An 18,651-nucleotide genomic window follows, 5' to 3' on the forward strand; every position below is an offset into this window, starting at 1 on the left:
TAAAGCTATACGACACTACCAGCTGTAACAGCATTCATCAGAATACCATATAATGTGGGCTGTAAGTCAAATAAAGGTGAACTGTATCACTGTAGTACTTTCTGTTTATTCAGGTTTGCTAAACATGCAGGAAGAAAAAATTTTAACTCGCAAGAATTCTGAAACATCACAACTTTTATGATGGAGGCTGAACAAACCTGAAATTTAATAATTCTAACATTACAACAGAGTTTTAATGTTGAATCCACTTTTATTTCACCTCTTTCGCTTTTCACCTTGCAGGAATCGTTCCCTCTCTGACCTACCAGGTGTTCTTCATGAAGAAGTTGTGGACCAACACAGTTCCAGGGAAGGACTCCTTTGCTGACTCCATCTTTCACTACTATCAGGTCAGTCTTATACTGACAAACATGAGAAAGTACTCTTGCCTCTAAAGTTTCAGTCAGCAGGGCTCTCCTAAACTTCAGTTAAACTTTGTTTCACCTGACACAGACTCATTCAAGGTTTTTTTTGTCTGCTTCTTATTTTTTGTCAATTTCCTTCCAACAATTTTGAAATGATTTTGATTTATATTTTTACAACTGTACCTTTATCTGTTATATAATTAGGAGCTGCCTAAATACTTGCGTGGCTACCATAAGTGTTCACGAGAAGAGGTTTTCCAACTTGCAGCACTGATCTACCGCGTCAAGTTTGAGGATGACAAGTCCCACTTTCCTACAATTCCCAAGATGCTTCGGGAGCTGGTTCCCCAGGATCTCATTCGTCAGATGTCACCAGACGACTGGAAAAGGGTAAACCTGCAAAATTCAGATGACAAAACTGTCTTCCCCATTGTCATATTGATATTAAATATGGTAAATGGACTTGCACTTGTATAGCGCCTTTTTAGTCTTCTGACCACTTAAAGCGGTATTAAACTACTTGTCACATTCACAGAATCACACATTCATTCACACACTGGTGGGAGAGGCTACCATAAAAGGTGCCACCTGCTACTCAGTATAAACGACGACTACGATTATTTAATTACTTATCTACGCTGACCCATGTGAATCATATGGCTGCATTTACATACACAAAATATTCCACTTTTTACCCTTATTCCGAAAAAGGTAAAATTCCTACAAAGCTGTTTACACGGCTAATGAAAATGATCATTACACTAATATTCCTGTTTATCAATATGCTCACTGTGCTGTCAGGCAGCTAAAAAGTAACATTATTTGTAAATGTTTGGGTCATTTAAACAAAAATAAAGTTTGTCTAGCTGGATGTTTATGCTGGAAAATGAGTTGTTATCCTTAAAATACTGAAGACATTTGCTGTAATTTTAATTGCAATTGTATCTACTCTAATATAGTATTTAGTAATTAAAGATGTGTGTGTGTGTGTGTGTGTGTGTGTCTGTGTTATTACAGTCTGTGGTTGCATACTTCAACAAGCAGGCTGGTAAATCGAGGGAAGAGGCCAAACTAATGTTTCTAAAAATCATCTACAAGTGGCCAACCTTTGGATCTGCCTTCTTTGAGGTCAAGGTAAATGCCCCTGAAGCTGTCACTTCTTGTCTGTTGTTCTCACTGAGTGCTTTAAGTTGTCTTCCTGTTTTCCTCACCTACATCTTTTCCTCATGTCTTATGAGTTTTCCAGTGGTGGGCTGTAACTAAGTACATTTACTCAAGTACTGTGCTTAAAGGAACAGTGTGAAGGATTTAGTGGCATCATGTGCCGGGGTGGGAACTCCCAGTTAGGATTCCCTCATGGTTCATTGTTCAGGAGGCTTTTACCTGGAGCGAAATTATCTGCAAGGGTCTCCTCCTCTCCAAAACAAATGGTCCCAGGGATTTAAACTGGTTACAAAACCAAATAAAGCTTTCGCCAAAAAAAAAAAAAAAAAAGAAAAGAAATGAAAATGAAAATGAAAATGAAAATGAATACCTGCTAGAGCAAGTATTTGGTTTGTCCGTTCTAGGCTACTGTAGAACATAGCGGTGCAACATCCTATGCTTAATACTTCAAAAAATGCATTAATTTTCACTAAAAAAACGTAGTACATAAGATTTTTTAGTAAGGTAAGGTTTTAGTGAAAATGCATGTGTTTGTGAAGTACTGAGCATATGACTAGATAAATGGGACTTAGATCATACTGCATAGGCTGTGTGAGAGTTAGTTTTTTTGATATAGTTTTGCTGTTGTTAAACGTGGTCCCCAAGTTTTCACCTTGAATTCAGAATAATGGCAAAATAATTTATTCAAAAATGGTCGTTTTGTGAGTTAAGTATTCCTTTAAGTAACATTTTCAGTGCAGGACTTTCATTTCTAACTGTATTTTAATAGTGTGGTATAATTACGTTTATTCAAGGAAATTATCTTAATACTTCCACCACCTCTGCTATGTTCCTTCTGTATACCCCTCACTGAGCTCACTTAAAACAAGTTATGTTGAGTAAATCTCAGGAGCTGCTGCTGACAGGACAGCTGCTTCTGGCAATAGTTAGGCCGAACAGAGGCCTGACTGGATGTGTCAGTAATGCCACTCTTGTTAGCTAGTAACCCCCCACCATGAGCGAGAGAGGCAGTGAAAATATGCTAGGAAACCCCTGATTAGACAAATGAGATTCCTTATATTTAACATAAACTTTGCAGGGAAACATTACTGTTGTACATGTAAAAATGATAAGATATGATAGACGATCAATTGATGTTGAAATGTATAATTGTGTGTTCAAGCCCATGCCAGAGGTGGCACTGTTTGGCTATTCTCTGTCTTTATTGACTCATACCCTCCCTGTTCAGAACACTATTATGTATGGAATGATAATAGCAAAGAGACTGATTTTGATGCACTGGAAATCAGAAATTGTACCCGTTTTCAAGACATGGCTGACAGAACTTACCTCTGTACTGCACATGGAGAAAATTTGATACAGCATGATGAACAATCTTAAGAAGTTCTACCAGACTTGGCAGCCATTTTTAGACCATCTTACTAAGTTTAATGGGGACCCTGATCATTGATAAGATCTATAATAGGCCACTCTCACCTCTTCTTGAGAATTTGTTTGAACTTAGAGTACTAGTGATGCAACAATGTATGTCATTGCTTGAAGCGTATGCCCTGTTCAGTTTTTGCTCTTGTTTTACTCACTCTTTTTATTTGCCTTTTTTTTTCTTGTTTGTCTTGCATTACTTTGAAAAAAACCTAATAAAGATATTGTGCAAAAAAAAACAAAAAACGATCAATTGATGTTTAGACGTCATAACAACATACATTTTGTTTTGTCTTTAGCAAACCACAGAGCCCAACTTCCCAGAGATCCTGCTGATCGCCATCAACAAGCATGGAGTCAGTCTCATTGACCCAAAGACAAAGGTATGTGTTTGTACTCCCCTCCCCATATGTCTTGATTTATTTTAATGCTCACTTAGGTCGTTTTATGTTACCTGTACTGTGTTTCTTTCATTTCCCATCAAGGCTACACTCATTCACCACATAGGTATGCATCGTCAGTCAGAGTCCCTGGAGGTAATCTGTGTCCTTTGTGTGTATTTGTGCAGGACATCCTGATCACTCACCCCTTCACCAAGATCTCCAACTGGAGCAGTGGGAACACCTATTTCCACATTACCATTGGCAACCTGGTCAGAGGAAGCAAACTGTTGTGTGAGACCTCACTGGTAGGTGGCAGCAACACACACACACACACACACACACACACACACACACACACACACTCAGATACTGTGAATTTCCTGATGAAAGCAGGTGTTCAAATAATGATGGAATTTCAAAAGACAGTTGGGGGCACAGCCAGCATGAACATTGGTTAAAAACGTGTAAGTGGAGTGTAATATGTCAGCAAGTGGCAGCAACCAATTAATTGTCAGCTGACAAAAATAAAAACAATGTCGGCCTACAGCGCAAAACACGATAGCAAAATACAAGTGCTGAACAACAGTGGAGAAGAAATATGTTAATATACTGTAGGCTCTTATTGTTTCTTTCCTTACCAACAAAATCTTGTGAACCTACAGTACACAGACTGGCACTTGATATTCAAGGTGGATCATCAGGGATTAATAAAAAATTAAATTAAATTTGAGTGTTTTAATAAAGGAGTGTAAGTTTAAGTACAGTGGATTGTTTTGCTTTTGTTTTTTACCATAGTATCAAATTGGGTATCTAGAATCGTTGAATTTCACTGGTACTGGTATGGACTACTAAATTTCTGGTATCATGACAAGCCAGTCTTATAGTAAATTTATTAAGACAGTATAATTTTGATTGATTGACATTAGTTTTGATTTATCAAGAAAAATATCAAACATCACTGAACAGCTGGTCTTACAAGATAAGACATTTGAAGATGTAGTTTTTGGGCTCTGGGAAAAACCTGATGGGCATTTTTTACTGTCTAACATTTTTTAACTTAACATTTTATCAAGCACCATCTGAAACACGTTCATGTTCTATAAATTATGCAACTATCATCAAGAAACAAATGTGTCTTTTCAATGTGTGTGTGCATCCATCTTACCTGCAGGGCTACAAGATGGACGACCTGCTGACCTCTTACATCAGCCAGATGCTGACCACCATGAACAAGCAGCGCTCCGGGCGGGGCCAAAGCAAGTGAACTTCTTACTGGCAGGAGGCCGCTGAGCTCATCCGGCTCTTGCGCCCTATTGGCCAGTACTGCAGCTGGCGGCGGACCTTTGCCCACCAGCTGTGGAGGATGAGCCGCAGTCCTTCTGCTAGCTCGGAGGGGTCAAAGCTCACCGGGGAGAGTTCGGCTGCCAGCAGCAGCGACCCCGGCGAAGGCCCCAGCAACTATTACCACTACAACTACAATGAAGATGAAGACGAACTGTCCAGTGAAGATGACTACCTCTAAAACTTCCAAACTCTCCGTCACACAGGTCAGTCTTCCTGGTTCCTGATTCAACAGTCAAACCTGCTTGTACAGAAACAGTGTTCAGCCTGTGCTGCTATCATGTTGACCTTGTTTGGCTGATTCAGATCAAAATGAGGACACTCAGTTTAAGTTGGAAGACTTAAAAAAATCTATAAACTAACTTTTTTTGAGGGTTGTTATGGGACATCATACATCTTTAAACTACAAGTCAGACTGGTGGACTACAGTAGCTGTGAAGCACATTGACACTGACACAATTGTTGAGCTCAGCAAAAAATTAAATTACTGTTTTAATTGGTTAATCAAACCATCCATTTTATGCCTTTTACTAATGTATAACAGTTCTAGGAATTATTGGTGTATACAGAGGGGAAGTACGGACAAAATTTAACACTTAATACTTAATAATAATAATTGTAGGCTTTATTATCTGCTGGTTTTCTGTCTCTTTGGACTAGTGTGATTGATTTAATTCTATGTGCTATTTAAAAAACCTTCATAATTTACAAAACTTTAATTTTGTTAACACTGCAGAAACCCTGGTTAATCTCCGAGAGATAATTACACACTAACGTTAGCATTCAGCTCACAGCTAGGATGTCGAGGTAGAGCTGACTCTTAACTCTGACAGTAACAACATGACCCTCCCTGTGGCTCCATTCTCAGGCTCAACACATTTTTGTGTCACTAGTGACAAGGATCTAAAAATGTCCATGTTTTTCTCCATCCAACAATTTTCGCGTGTGTTTTTGTAATAAACATTAGATCATCACAGGAGCTCAAGTGAAACTATAGACATGAAGTCTTGTTCCTATCTTGCCTTGTGCATCTTGAAATACTGACAAAGTTGTTGAGTTAACGTTCCTTCTCAGATACAGTATTGGCTGTGATTTTCTTGCACAAAACAAAGTCAGAAACATTTATATTTTCTGTTCTTTCATCACTTTGAATAACTTGGTTTGGGTTTAGAAAACCAAACAAGACCTATGGCTTTGGAACCAAACAGAGTAACTGAAGTGGCATTGAGGGACCTGATCTCATTTATTTAAAACTGTGTGACACACTAGAAACAGACCTGTAATGCGTTTTGGCTCCCAGTCCATATGTCTGCTATTTATGGCCTATACTGTGTGTAACAGTTTAATATGAAGTCTTTGTTTTTTAATACTTAATTCATGGTTTATGTTTATACCTTTTTTGTTTAATGTTGTGGATTATTATCAACTGCTTGTGTTTAGTTTTATATTTCATGCCTTAATGGTTTCTGTGTTTCTTGTGACCGCATTAGCCAGCATTCCTGTGGGTTGCAGCTGCTGTTTTTATGGGGATTTTGTAACATTCCTGTGGTTATCAAAATAATCTTAACTTAAGGTCGACCTACTAGCTTTTCCAGGGTTTTTAGTGCAGAGGAAGTTTGCAAATTTGTCATGAAAGTGACACTAATGTAGAAATTTGGTCATGTCGTAAGAGGTGGTTGTTGATTATGGAAGCCATTCACATCGACACCAACACTATGCTGGGATTAAAATCATGAGATGCAGTCAATAAACACTAAGTCGACTGCTCACTTAGACTGTTTTATCAAACTTTTATCATGCATAACAGCCCTGTACTTAGAAATGTCATTTGTTTTATTAAATACTAAAGTGTACATTTATAACTTTCATGTCTAGATTTTCCAGCTTTGTGTTAAAAGTACATATTTTCAGCACAGCTGCCTAAAGTTTACCACTTTACTAAGAGAATAGCATACTAAAGTTTTAGCAAATCGTTAAAATAAAAATTATTCACCGATCTCCAACTGGCATTTCAGTGGTATGAAAAAATCAAAGTAACTTGGAATGAATGGAAATACTAAAAGAACACATACCTCCACACCAAGGCTGAGCTGTAATCAGATTCATCTGGATCTGGACCTGTATCAAAATACACAGTGATGAATAATTAAGACATCATATCAAACACTGCAGTCATTCAACAGAACTGTTAAGAGACCCTGAAAAATACTTCATGGATCCTGGGTCAATGCGAGAGAAGCTGCTCATGGTGACATGTTATTTTCTCTGACAGGGTCTGCACCATTACAACGTTTTGTCAGCAGACAATTACGTGGTTGCTGCAATTTTCCTTGCCCTTGCTGTTTCGTGTAGTAGTCCGGTTAAGCAAATTAAATGTGTTATGAGTTTGTCACACCACAAGAAAATGTGTCACTAACCACCAGTAATTAACGTTGGCACAAAGCACACACCCACAACAGTGAGCAGTAACTGCCGGTGGGCTGGGTAGCCAGTTTGGACTGAGAGATTGAAAAGTACATTTGTGATGAATATTTTGCTTGTTTATATGATTGTGGCTACAGTTGTTTAGTCTTGTATTTATTAGACTGAAGGAGCTCACAGAGCTTGTGGAACGTAGCGAAGTCACTGCTTACACACAGCATGCGAATGAAATTACTCTGATACTATGCGCTTTAAAATTAGTTTTTTAAATAGGGGGGGTAGCTCCAGTGCGTCATTTAACCACGAGTTCAGGCCTGCCCAAAAAATCCTGGCCTCAGAAACAGTTTAAAAAAAAAATGCTCTAACTCCACAGTTCCCACTCTTTTTACATTTTTAACATGTATAATCGTGTTAAGAAAGAAATTTTACATGGTGCAGCGGCGTAATGAAAAGGAACAGATCAACTCTTCACCTTTAGATGCCTGCTGTTGGCTAATTCAGTGCTTGAGGGAGGGAATTTTGGGTAAACATGATTATAGTCTTTAATGACACTTTGAAGTCACCACAATCAGCACTGAAGAAACACACTTTGGCTTAAAACAATTTATTAAAAGTGACTTTTAGCTCCGCTTTCCAAAACCTGCTTTTTACTGGGGATGTTTTTACTTTAAGTCAAAGTTCAGGAAAATTCCTATGACAGCTTTAATACATACGAGCCCTGGTCTATAAAAGTGTCTGAGATTTCACACAAAATAACTTACCTTTAGTTTTAGTTTTCCCAGAAAACAGAATATGTGCTGTAAAATCAGATCAACATTTTGAATACTTGAAAAACGCTCACGTAGTGGCTCTCCTTCCACTTTGGTTGCATTAAAAACAGATGGCCAGTTTATTTTGTTGTGGCACCGATCTGATTTTTGCTTATCTAAGATTTAGAAATTCTTGCTATATTCATTCATTGTTTAGGTAAAACACAGGCCTGTCAGTCTGAAATCTGCCTTGTTTTTGTTGATGTGACAAACCCTTCTTTAATTAACCTGCACTGGTTTTGTTTTGTGTTTATGATAAACAAATACACTGATATTTTAACAGTGCCAACCATTATATTTGATACCTTTCTGTTCAGTTTATCGTTTTTCTTTGTGACTAATGCAAACGTGTGTTATTGCCTGTGTTCCTTTTTAATTCTTTTATTGACTGACTATGTAACTTGATCATCTTGACTTCCTGTAGTGTGTTCATGGCCTGTGTAATGTGCATTCTCACTTTTGTATTAAACATTAAATAAAAGTGTTTTGACTTGACTAATTTAAATGAATGCATGTTGTTTGCAGTGTATTTAACACAGTTGGGACACTGATCTTATGGCTTTGGTGTTATGCGTAGCATTGTAGCTGATGCTGGTATCATGTTTACCATGATACTGCAACATGTTTGTTCAGTAGTACATTTATATGCTGACAGGTTTGACTGTTGCTATTTACAGTAATACAATAGGCTACTGGGTGAAATTTTGAGTGTCATGACTGGTAACGTAACTTTTTCAGGTTTTGCAAAACATCTATGTTTGCTATTTGGCGGTGCACGAAATTAACAGACTGTTAAATAGACCGAATCACCATGACGTTGTGCCAACAACAATAATTTCCGAGCAGTATACAGTATAGCAGGTATACAATACTATGACTTCTTTTGGCATTACACCAACATACTATTCTATGACTTTGGCATTTATTACAATGTATTAGACTATGACTTATTTATGGCATTTTTTATAACGTACAATACTGTGACTTTTATATTGCATTTGTCATGGCATACTATTCTATAACTTTTTTTTCCCCAACAAGATTTTGACTTTATGGTATTTTTTTACGACATACTATACTGTGATTTTTTTTTTTTATAGCTTTTCAGTATGACATACTTTTTATGGCATTTATTCTGACATACTTGACTAAGACTTTTTTTACAGCATTAATTAGGACATAATACTATACTATGTCTTTTCATGGCATTTTTTAGCACATACTATATTATGATTTTCTATGGTATTTTTTATGACATACTATACTGCGACTTTTATGGCCTTTTTACGATGTAGTACAGTGACTTTTTAACAGCATTTTTTATGGCATACTTTTTTTATGACTTATAGCATTTAATTACAACATATTGTACTATGATTTTTTTATAGTATTTTTTACGATACACTTCTGCAACGTTTTTTAATGGCACTTTATATGGCACACCAAACCATGACTTATTTTATGTCTGTCATGTCATGTCATGTCATGTCGGCGTTTTCTTTCTATCTTTTTTAGAACACATTATAAGCTATGTATGTCTGTACACTTTAGGCATTAAAAAACACCTTGGACCATGTTACCAACAACCAAACCTTATTTCTTAAAATAAAAAATAGCTGTTCAGTACAGCACAAAATGTGAAATGCTACAAAGATTTGCCCATTTGAAAAAATGGCAGTTTGACTATAACACCCATATTCATAATTTAACAATACTATTATTCTATTATACTTTATTTTTCCTTAGGATTGAGTACTATGGTTCATTATTCAAAGACATTGTTGAGTGTTTACATGCTTGTCGTGCACTTAACATTATTTCAGATTTTGGAGATATTGACAGTTCATGCTTGTTTGATATCCACACTTTCAGAATCTTAACACATGTCACATTAAAGGACAAGCATGACAATTGTCAATGTCTCAGTGTACAAGCCAATCACAGGACCACAGCCTCAAGGCAGGGTAAATTCTCCTTCCAGTATCAAATCATGAATCCTAAATCACACCACTGACGAAGCCAATTCTAAAACACAGCTCAAATATGGAGAACTACTAGTGGTGTAAAACTTCATAACTCCATTTAATAATTCCATTACACCAGCACTGACCTCGAACATACCCTGCAGGAAATTATTTTTTATCTACAGGTATCAAGACAGAAAAGCAGGTATGTTTTGCCAAGAAATAAGAAAATCTTGTCAATGCAGCAGGTAATTTGGTTCACCAGTCTGGGATGAAGGTGGCTGAAATTAAATGAGAAGCTGTTTGCCTCTACAGTGGGAGAGTTTATACAACAGCCTGTGTAATTGGCATCATTAATATCTGTCCACAGCCGTAACACAACACAGCCATAACGATATTTGTCTTAAATATAGAAATTTAAATGGAAAAACAGAGCCTGAGGTTAAACCTCTGCTTTTGCAAAAAAAAGTTTATTGCTTGGTTGATTTGCAGGTACCAAACACGTGTATGTTAGCTAGCTGACTAATGATAGAGATAGAATCAAACGCATTATTTCTGCTGCACTTCTCTGCTGTTTACCTGTGCTAAACAGAGTAAAGCTCAGGACACTGCCCATTGTTCCCACAGCCAAAAATTTGGAAACTCCTGCATTTTAAGTTACCGTGAACCATGGATACATAAATTTGGACATTAATTTGTAGAAGATACAGTGGGGCAAAAAAGTATTTAGTCAGCCACTGATTTTGCAAGTTCTCCTACTTAGAAAGATGNACTCCTGCATTTTAAGTTACCGTGAACCATGGATACATAAATTTGGACATTAATTTGTAGAAGATATGTTGAAACTCAACAACGTGAGTGAATGTGTGGTTAGGTGTAGGCAAATGGTAAAATGGGCCATTTTACAGACTAATGTAGCTTCGGAATTCTGGGCTGTCGGAACAATGGTATGGTGGTACCAAAACACATCTTACATGTTATGTTGTTAAACCCCATTTACAATTTAACCCATTGGACAGTGGAGAAGTGGATTATACTGCAGTGCATTTGAGACATGTTTTTAAATTAATTTATAAGAGGGAACAGATGCACTTCAGTTGAGTGCTTTGCCTTTAAAACTGGACATCTATATTTCATAAAATTAAAGTCAAGTAAAAAAGGCAGCATTCCAGAGGTAAAACATAGAAAACAGCAAAATAATCACCTTGTGTTGATTTTTTGGTGGATATTACTCAGAATTAATATGCTGAAAAATCAGCCAAGAAGCTTTCATCAAAACATATTGTTTTGTTCAGGAGTGCTGCCTTTTTTTTTTTTTACCGCACTGTATTTTGGGAAATGCAGAAGTTTCTATGGATCTTAGTATCCAACTGAAAAATTGTCACCATTTGAATCACCATGGGAAATAACAATTTAAGAGACTGTCTGATACTAGAAAGATAGACCTTCCAGTCTATCTAGTGCAGTATTACTATAAGAAAGCATCTATAAAACAAAAGTTGGATGAATCCAACACAAGCAAGGCTCAAAATGTAATGCATCTTCAAAGGAAATCCAGCACAGTTGCTGCATTGTCATCAGACTTGCTCACTTAAAGTGAACAGTCCAACACTGGGAAACATCATACTCAATAGAATAAATATGGCTGTGCAGCTATAGTGACAACAGCTAAAATGCTTAGCCTACTACAGTATATTCTTAACAGGAACACAAATACAGTTAAACTAGGTGCTTACCATTTATTCATTTAACAATACAATATATTACGTTGCTTTGTTGCATTTGCAGTCTTAGACTGTCATGTGATTCCATACTGTAATGCCCTAACTGTGGTCTAGATCATATAGGCAATGTTTTTTTTCTGACTTCAAGACTGAGAAATGCATTGACCACATAACAGGTTGTCATTCACTTCTGATTGCAGCTCAACATTTATCTGTCTTCAGAAATGTTTCAGCACCACTCCAGTCAGGCCTGTGTGAGTCCAGCATGAAACTGAAGGGTGGTACAGGACACACAGAGATGGGGCAACTTCCAGTCTATTTGAGATCAATGGCCAAAATCCAACCTTCCAAATGCTAAGCTTGTCCAAAATTTCTCAAAGTCTAAAAATTACTCAGAATACTAAACGAAAGGCTAGTTAGGTAAAAGCATGTTCCCACAGACTGCAGTTTAAATGTAATGTAGTCTCACATAGCCAGACCTATCTCCACAGCGCTGTACAAGTCAGCACCAGAGAAGGTCTGGAATTACTGATTATCATTCTGCTATGATGGGAAAAAAATGCTCTTACTTGTTTTAAATTTTTTTTTAAACCAATCAAAATCATCTTGGGTGGCAATAAGCCCAGTATGTTGTGACGGTGCCCTTACAAAATCTTGTCAGGGCAAACTTCTTTTGGTGAAACATTTGCATATAAGCAGGTAAGCACTCTCATTAAAATAATGGAGCAAAAGAAAACACAAACATGAACAGACGTATGTCACTGTGTAATTCATTTTTTAGTGATTTACAATACCCTAAAAGGGTGAAGCATGACTATAATTTAGCTCTGGAGGAACGCACTGGTCCCATCAAAACCACAGACGATTTGCTAGCTGTATGTGGTTCTAGCAGAGCATTATTATGACAATATCACAGAAGCTTTTGTGAAGTGAAACAGTCAATACATTGGTGAGGTAAATGTGACTGGCGCATGCCGCTGTCAGGGTAAAAATTAACTTCAACTGGCCATGTCAGAAAACAGATTAATATCGGGCATGAAAATCTCGCGAGACAGAGTCTGGGCTTTTTTTAAAATGTGTCAACAAGGCGTTTTTTTCTTCTTCTTTAAACAATTCACCAAAACAACAAAGCGGGCATGCCTTATCACACCTTTCATCTCTTTGTCTAAACTTGCCATTTTCAGCACTGAGACTGTTAGCTTGGAGGTTGTTGTTGTTGTTTCCTGTAGCAAAGGGGATTTGGAAATAGTAGTATGCAGATAGCGGGTGGAAGGAAACATGCCAGCCTAAATCAGCCAGCCAATGGCAGGCTTGAAGCCGCAGTCCAGATCCGGTGAGTCAGACTCCATCAATGTGAACCATGTTATACTAATTGCTTGCAATAGAAGGATGTGCATCCAAGGAGATTTGTCAGACACTATTGTTATATTTTCTAAATAAACTAATAAATACATTGACTGTGCTTTATGAATAAAATGATTCTGATTCTTAACAATGAAAACAAAGCCAGTGTCTTTTTAATGGCACTTACTGCAGCACGTCCTGCTTCATCTTCAACACTGTACAGCAAACTGGCAAAACCGCTCAGAAAATCAAGGTCCTTACCTCATGGATTTCAAACCTGTAAGTTGAGACAAGACACTCTGGATTTCAGATCTAAAATCAGTTTAAGTTAGGACAAAATAGCACAAATGGACTACATAGTCATACTTCCAAAAAGTACTGTGTGCGTATATTTGAGGAAAAGCAGATGCTGTATTTACTGCCTCATAAAAAGAGTAACAAGGTCTGGTTTCTCAAAAGCATCTTTATCTTTATAGCAGCTGATACTACATTTGGCACAAATCTGAAGTCAAACGGGAATGACTCCCAGCCAAAACATTCCTCATATGCTTTTGGGAAACATGGCCCTGCTTGATATTACATTCACTTTAGTACAAAACATAAACAGTAATTAACAATACCTTCTAAAGCCTCAGGTTTACATTCAGTCTGTCAGTCCAACACTGTACAGTTCATACACCACATCCAACAACTCACAGACACAGAGAGATTAAAATTTAAGACATGTTTTAAGGTTTGGTCTAATGCACCTGAAATCTGTACAGCTGAAAATGAAGAGTGTAGCTCCTTGTCCATAAGAGTCCATTTTATCATCATCCTCTGCTCCAGCTTCTCTGCTGCTCCTCCTTTAACAAACATTTGGTTTTTATCAACTAGAAACACGAGACAGAAAGAGTGAAAGCGACTCATGTATTACTACAGCAGTACATATTCATTGGTTTCTTCTTTCTTTTGTGAGGTTTAGTTTCTTGCGTTGTTGAGCTCAGCTGGTGGCGTTGAATGATGAAAATGTTCAAGCATGTCAGCCTCTGGGCTAGTGTTCAACTGTCCTCTCTGCCCAGTCTGTTTAATGGCATCTATGAAATTACAGTATGGGAATGGACACTGGTGCTCTGGTGCTCGTGCCCAGAGTCCGTCTACTCCGTCCCTGATGGCAGATCAGTGATTGAGGTTTGGTTTAGCAGTCCAGTTCCTGCAGGCAGTCAGCCCACATTCTGAGGGAGGATGAGGGAAGAAGTGGAGAAAGACAAGAGTGGCTGCTGTCTCTTACTTTACCTGACCATGCTTCTCTGTTCTGTTCTCTTATCTGAAGACTGCATTGCCTTTTCTCTTTTATTTAAAGGCCATGAAAACACTTTTTCTCATTCAGCTTCTTACTATGACAGATGAGCTCCTGTATGACAATTGTCTGCCAAAGACAGAACAGTTCTGGTTATTTCACATGAGTCATTTCTGCATTTCTGGGTTTTGCTAAACTCTTCTCACTGGTTGTTTGTTTACTCTACATTGCCAGCACTCTGAGAAAAATCTGACCAAACTGCATCTGGAGTTTCAGTGTTAAATAAATAACTACAAATGCTTTTAAATCTTATTTGATAGTCAGTGTTTCCCCTAGTCTTTTTTCCAGCAGTGGTGCTGAAGTGCATAAGTTTTATTTTGCGCCACTAGAAGATATTTAGCATGTCTGATGACATGCTGATTTGTACACAGTCATAGATCTGAAGTTATGTTTATTGTAATGCTTCTCATAACCCACATACTGTTACAATTGTTTCTTCAGACTAACATTTGACATCTAGTGTTTGGATCAATATTGTGACTCTATTAGTTGTAAAAACAATTGATGACTATTATCAACTAAAACACAGATAACAAGTTACCTACATAAAATTTTATCCAAGTAGTTCAAGGGGTTTCTGAGTAATGACATCAAAACCATAGACTGGAAAAAAACAATGGACGTAGCTGCCGTGACGTCACAGAGGCAGAAGTGAACAAATTCGAATGAGAGGGTGGAGCTGTGGAGGAGTGAGGCGTAGATTAGACTGTGGTGACCCCTCGCAGACAGTCTGCCTGTCAAAGAAACCCGCCCCTAAATGTGCGTAACTTTAAGTCTCAATAAAATGTAAACAGGCGAGTTAAAAATTCACCTCCTGTACAATTGTCATGAACGCAGAAATTAGCTATAGTGATGAAAAATGTTATTTGTACCAGGCTGTAAACATGTTTATTTCTGCTTTAAAGTTGGGCATTTTAGCATGGGGGTCTATGGGGATCGACTTGCCTCTGGAGCCAACCTCAGGTGGCCATTTGAGGAACTGAAGTTTTTGGCACTTCCATGTTGGCTTCATTTTTCAGCCCCGCTTGGTCAAAACCAAAAATTGTTACTGCTGCCCCTGATCCCCCCTTGTAAACTCTGAATTTCCAGTAGCAGAGACAAAAATCTAATCCTGAAGAAATACAGATGAGAAAGAGTTGGTATACAGAACAATGCCATGTTGTCGTGTGGACACAATACAGGACAAAACAAAGCTAAATGTTAACACTGAAAACAGCTGAGTGTATCACACCCATGCGTGTGTGTGGTGGCAGCAAGGAAAGAGACACAGTGTGTCTGCACTCAGGACTTGCAGGTGAGCTGGATGTCATGTTAGCAATAAACCATGAATGTAACAGTAAACGTTCAAACATTCAAACCGTGTTCAGGTACATGGTTTGTCAGAACCACCAGACTTGTGAAGTTATTTTAGCAGTGTATAGAGAAACTGTCTCACAAACTATGTAGATCCGCCAATAAAGATTGGTGGCTGATTGATTTGAGCGACTTAGTTGCTTATGGGGAGATTTTTATATAGCAGCAGCACTTATCATTTAGCAGCAGTGCAGTGCCACTACTAAATGGATATAGGGGAAACACTGACTTATTTAGTCATGAATATTTATTGTTACTGACAAATACTTCGATTTGAAACCAAGTTAACAGGGGCTTTAATACTCTCAAAGTATTTTTTTTTCATCTGACATTATCTGTACCTTTCTTGTCTCTCTCTGTCTCTCTGTCTGTCTCTGTCTGTCTCTCTCTTTCCCCCAGTCACTCCTCTGTAATAGTGGGCAGATGTGGGGTACTGGGTGAGTTTGGTGTGCTCCGTAGGTCAGGCCGGACGTTGACACTGGAGATGGACCACACGTCACTCAGCTCTGCAAAAGAAGGGGGGGGGTCAACAGTTCAAAATCTATACTTCCACATGTCAGGGAGCACTGTGGGTAATGCAGAGGCCTTACGGGAGGAGAAAAGACTTGAGGCAAGGGTGATTGGGAAACATAAACGAGGGGTTGGGGGTTGAGTATAGGCAGCTTAGGATAATTATAACAGCCTGGCTTAAGACAGCCATGCATCTATGAATGCAAACATAAGATTAGAAAAAACAGAAGAAGCATGCAATCTGCCCAGTTTGGTACGTGACGCAAGGACACATACACCGCAGTAAGGACTTGCTTCCAGGCTTCGTATACAGTTCACATATAGTTTTCTGATGGAGGTTATTTGTGGTTGTCAAAGTGTATGGAGTTTTTTATGGAGTTCGTGACACCTGTTGCAGCTCTTTATATACAACTGTTTCGTTTTGCTGTTGCTTGTGGAGTGATGAGACATTTAAATCACACACATCTCTCTCTATGGGATTCATGTAAGGTTCATGTTAGATTTCTGTAGGAAACATAGAAGCTTGCAGAGTTCAAACAGGGTTCAGGGTTCATACAAGGTTCCTGAAGGGTGGACATGCAGGGTGGACATGCAGGGCTGACATGCAGGGTGTCATGGGTTGAAGACCAAAGGGAGGGAGATGAGGGCTCCAGTAGGGGGGTCAGAGTGGAGGGGGCTCCAGCGAACACAGATGACTTCTGAAGAGTCTGACACACACACAGCAGAGCATCACATCATGCAAATACAGTAATCATAATAATGCCTTTGCTGGCTGAGCTACAGCTTAAGCCAAGCTACATTCAAATAAATACAAGATAAAATAAAAGATCAATGTCAATTACATCTCTGTGTTCAGTACAGAGATAGAATCAACTAAGGGACATGCTTATATAAGGCCATCACCGATAGTAACATTTCAAAACTTTAACAGTCCGCACACTTTTGCAACCGAACAAAACTTAGGTGATGTGTTAGTGTTGCTAGATAACAAGATACAACATGTAATTGAGACTTCAAACCAGCTGAAAAGTATTTTTCCTGCAAACAAGCTACTCCATTAAAGAAGTATTTTACTGCTGGAAAGATGGTCTTTTCATAAAACCAGGCTGTCTAATCAGTGGAAAGACGTAAATACTTTTGAAATTGGTGCTATACATGACCACAGAAAACAGAGAAAAAGGACTGTGGCATTCCCTTTAGCTCAAGAGGTAGAAAACCTACAGCTACCAAAATGTGGGTGACGTAATGCGAACTTGTCTGTTTTGTCTGTTTTATGGTGGCCAACTGGTACAAAACAACCATGGATTAACATTAAACAGTAAGCTAAAATATGTTTCTAAAAACATTTTAGGTGAGACATATGCAATGTAATAACAGAATCTTCCTCATCAGGAAAGAACCCAAAACAAACCCAAAAGAGTGAAGAAAAGAAAAATGTTCTCATACCCGTCCTGAATTTGCTGTATGGTCCATTCTCGTGAGGCTGACGGCTCCCGGACCAGAAGGGCAGGCCTCTCTCTCTCCACCTGTGACACACACACACACACACGCACACACACACACCAAAGAGAGATCAGAGCAGCAGAGAATAACCAGGTGTGTTTTTGTTTACCAAAGTGCTTTGAGACTGCCACATGTGCCACTGTAACTGCTTTGATGTGAACGTTGAGTACGTTTGATGGTGTGTGTGTGTGTGTGTGTGTGTGTGTATGAGGAGGTCTAGGTGAGAGTTAAAAGGGAGAAGAGAGAGATTGATGATGAAATAAAAGATGTGATAACAACAAATCAAGCAAAAATAAAGCTACAGAGGAGGCCATGAGAAAAAAATATCCGGCTCTTTTCAGTGAACAGCCTCACCTGTCTGAAAGGACAGAATGAATCTTACTGACATTCATACTCACGCTCTTTTCATATACTCAGTTTAATGGCCTGGTTATGCTCATAAAGACTTTGTTTGTACAATGAGCTGTGTGACCACATCATATAACAAAAATGTTTATAGTTCAGAGCAGTCACACTTGACAGTGGGGAGTAAAAGGCGGCTGTCATAAGCCCCTGTTACACTACTCGTTCAAGGCGGAAAATTCTTGCGCTCAAAACCTTACTTGAATAGAAATACACAAGTATTAGCATCAAAATATACTTATGCAGAACAGTCCGTTTCAGAAAAATGTGTATTATTGGATTATAATTATACATGTAGTAATGTGTTCATCATTTTAATGTTGCAGCTGGTAAATGTGAGGCATATTTTTTACTACAGTGGTGTGAAAAAGTGTTTGCCCCCTTCCTGATTTCTTACTTTTTTGCATGTTTTCCACATTTAAATGTTTCAGATCATCAAACAAATTTAAACATTAGTCAAAGATAACACAAGTAAACACAAAATGCAGTTTTTAAATGAAGGGTTTTATTAATGAGGAAGAAAAAAATCCAAAGCTACATGGCCCTGTGTGAAAAAGTGTTTGCCCCC

General features: G+C 38.2%; 2 protein-coding genes across 5 annotated transcripts in view; one reads left to right on the forward strand and one right to left on the reverse strand.

Moving 5' to 3' along the window:
• The window catches only part of myo7aa (myosin VIIAa), a 204,974-nt gene extending 196,554 nt beyond the window's left edge, over positions 1–8,420 (forward strand). For both annotated transcript variants that reach the window (XM_050073350.1, XM_050073358.1), the window contains 6 exons: positions 283–389; positions 609–794; positions 1,422–1,538; positions 3,290–3,373; positions 3,559–3,678; positions 4,545–8,420. In XM_050073350.1, the coding sequence (XP_049929307.1) occupies positions 283–389; positions 609–794; positions 1,422–1,538; positions 3,290–3,373; positions 3,559–3,678; positions 4,545–4,637 (707 nt within the window). In that variant the 3' untranslated portion in view covers positions 4,638–8,420. The remainder of the gene's footprint in view (positions 1–282; positions 390–608; positions 795–1,421; positions 1,539–3,289; positions 3,374–3,558; positions 3,679–4,544) is intronic.
• A 6,269-nt stretch (positions 8,421–14,689) lies between these two features.
• The window catches only part of gdpd4a (glycerophosphodiester phosphodiesterase domain containing 4a), a 48,353-nt gene continuing 44,391 nt past the window's right edge, over positions 14,690–18,651 (reverse strand). The window contains exons 16-18 of one of the 3 annotated variants that reach the window (XR_007571835.1): positions 17,625–17,704; positions 16,735–16,885; positions 14,690–16,174 (exon numbers count right to left, since the gene is read on the reverse strand). Coding sequence is in view for 2 of the 3 variants with exons in the window: in XM_050073370.1 (XP_049929327.1) it covers positions 16,068–16,174; positions 17,625–17,704 (187 nt within the window). In the remaining variant the exon portion in view is untranslated. The other 2 variants (XM_050073370.1, XM_050073380.1) reach the window with 2 other exon arrangements.

This window comes from Epinephelus moara, chromosome 2 (genome assembly GCF_006386435.1).
Source record: "Epinephelus moara isolate mb chromosome 2, YSFRI_EMoa_1.0, whole genome shotgun sequence".
In the NCBI taxonomy this organism is placed as follows: Eukaryota; Metazoa; Chordata; class Actinopteri; order Perciformes; family Serranidae; genus Epinephelus; species Epinephelus moara.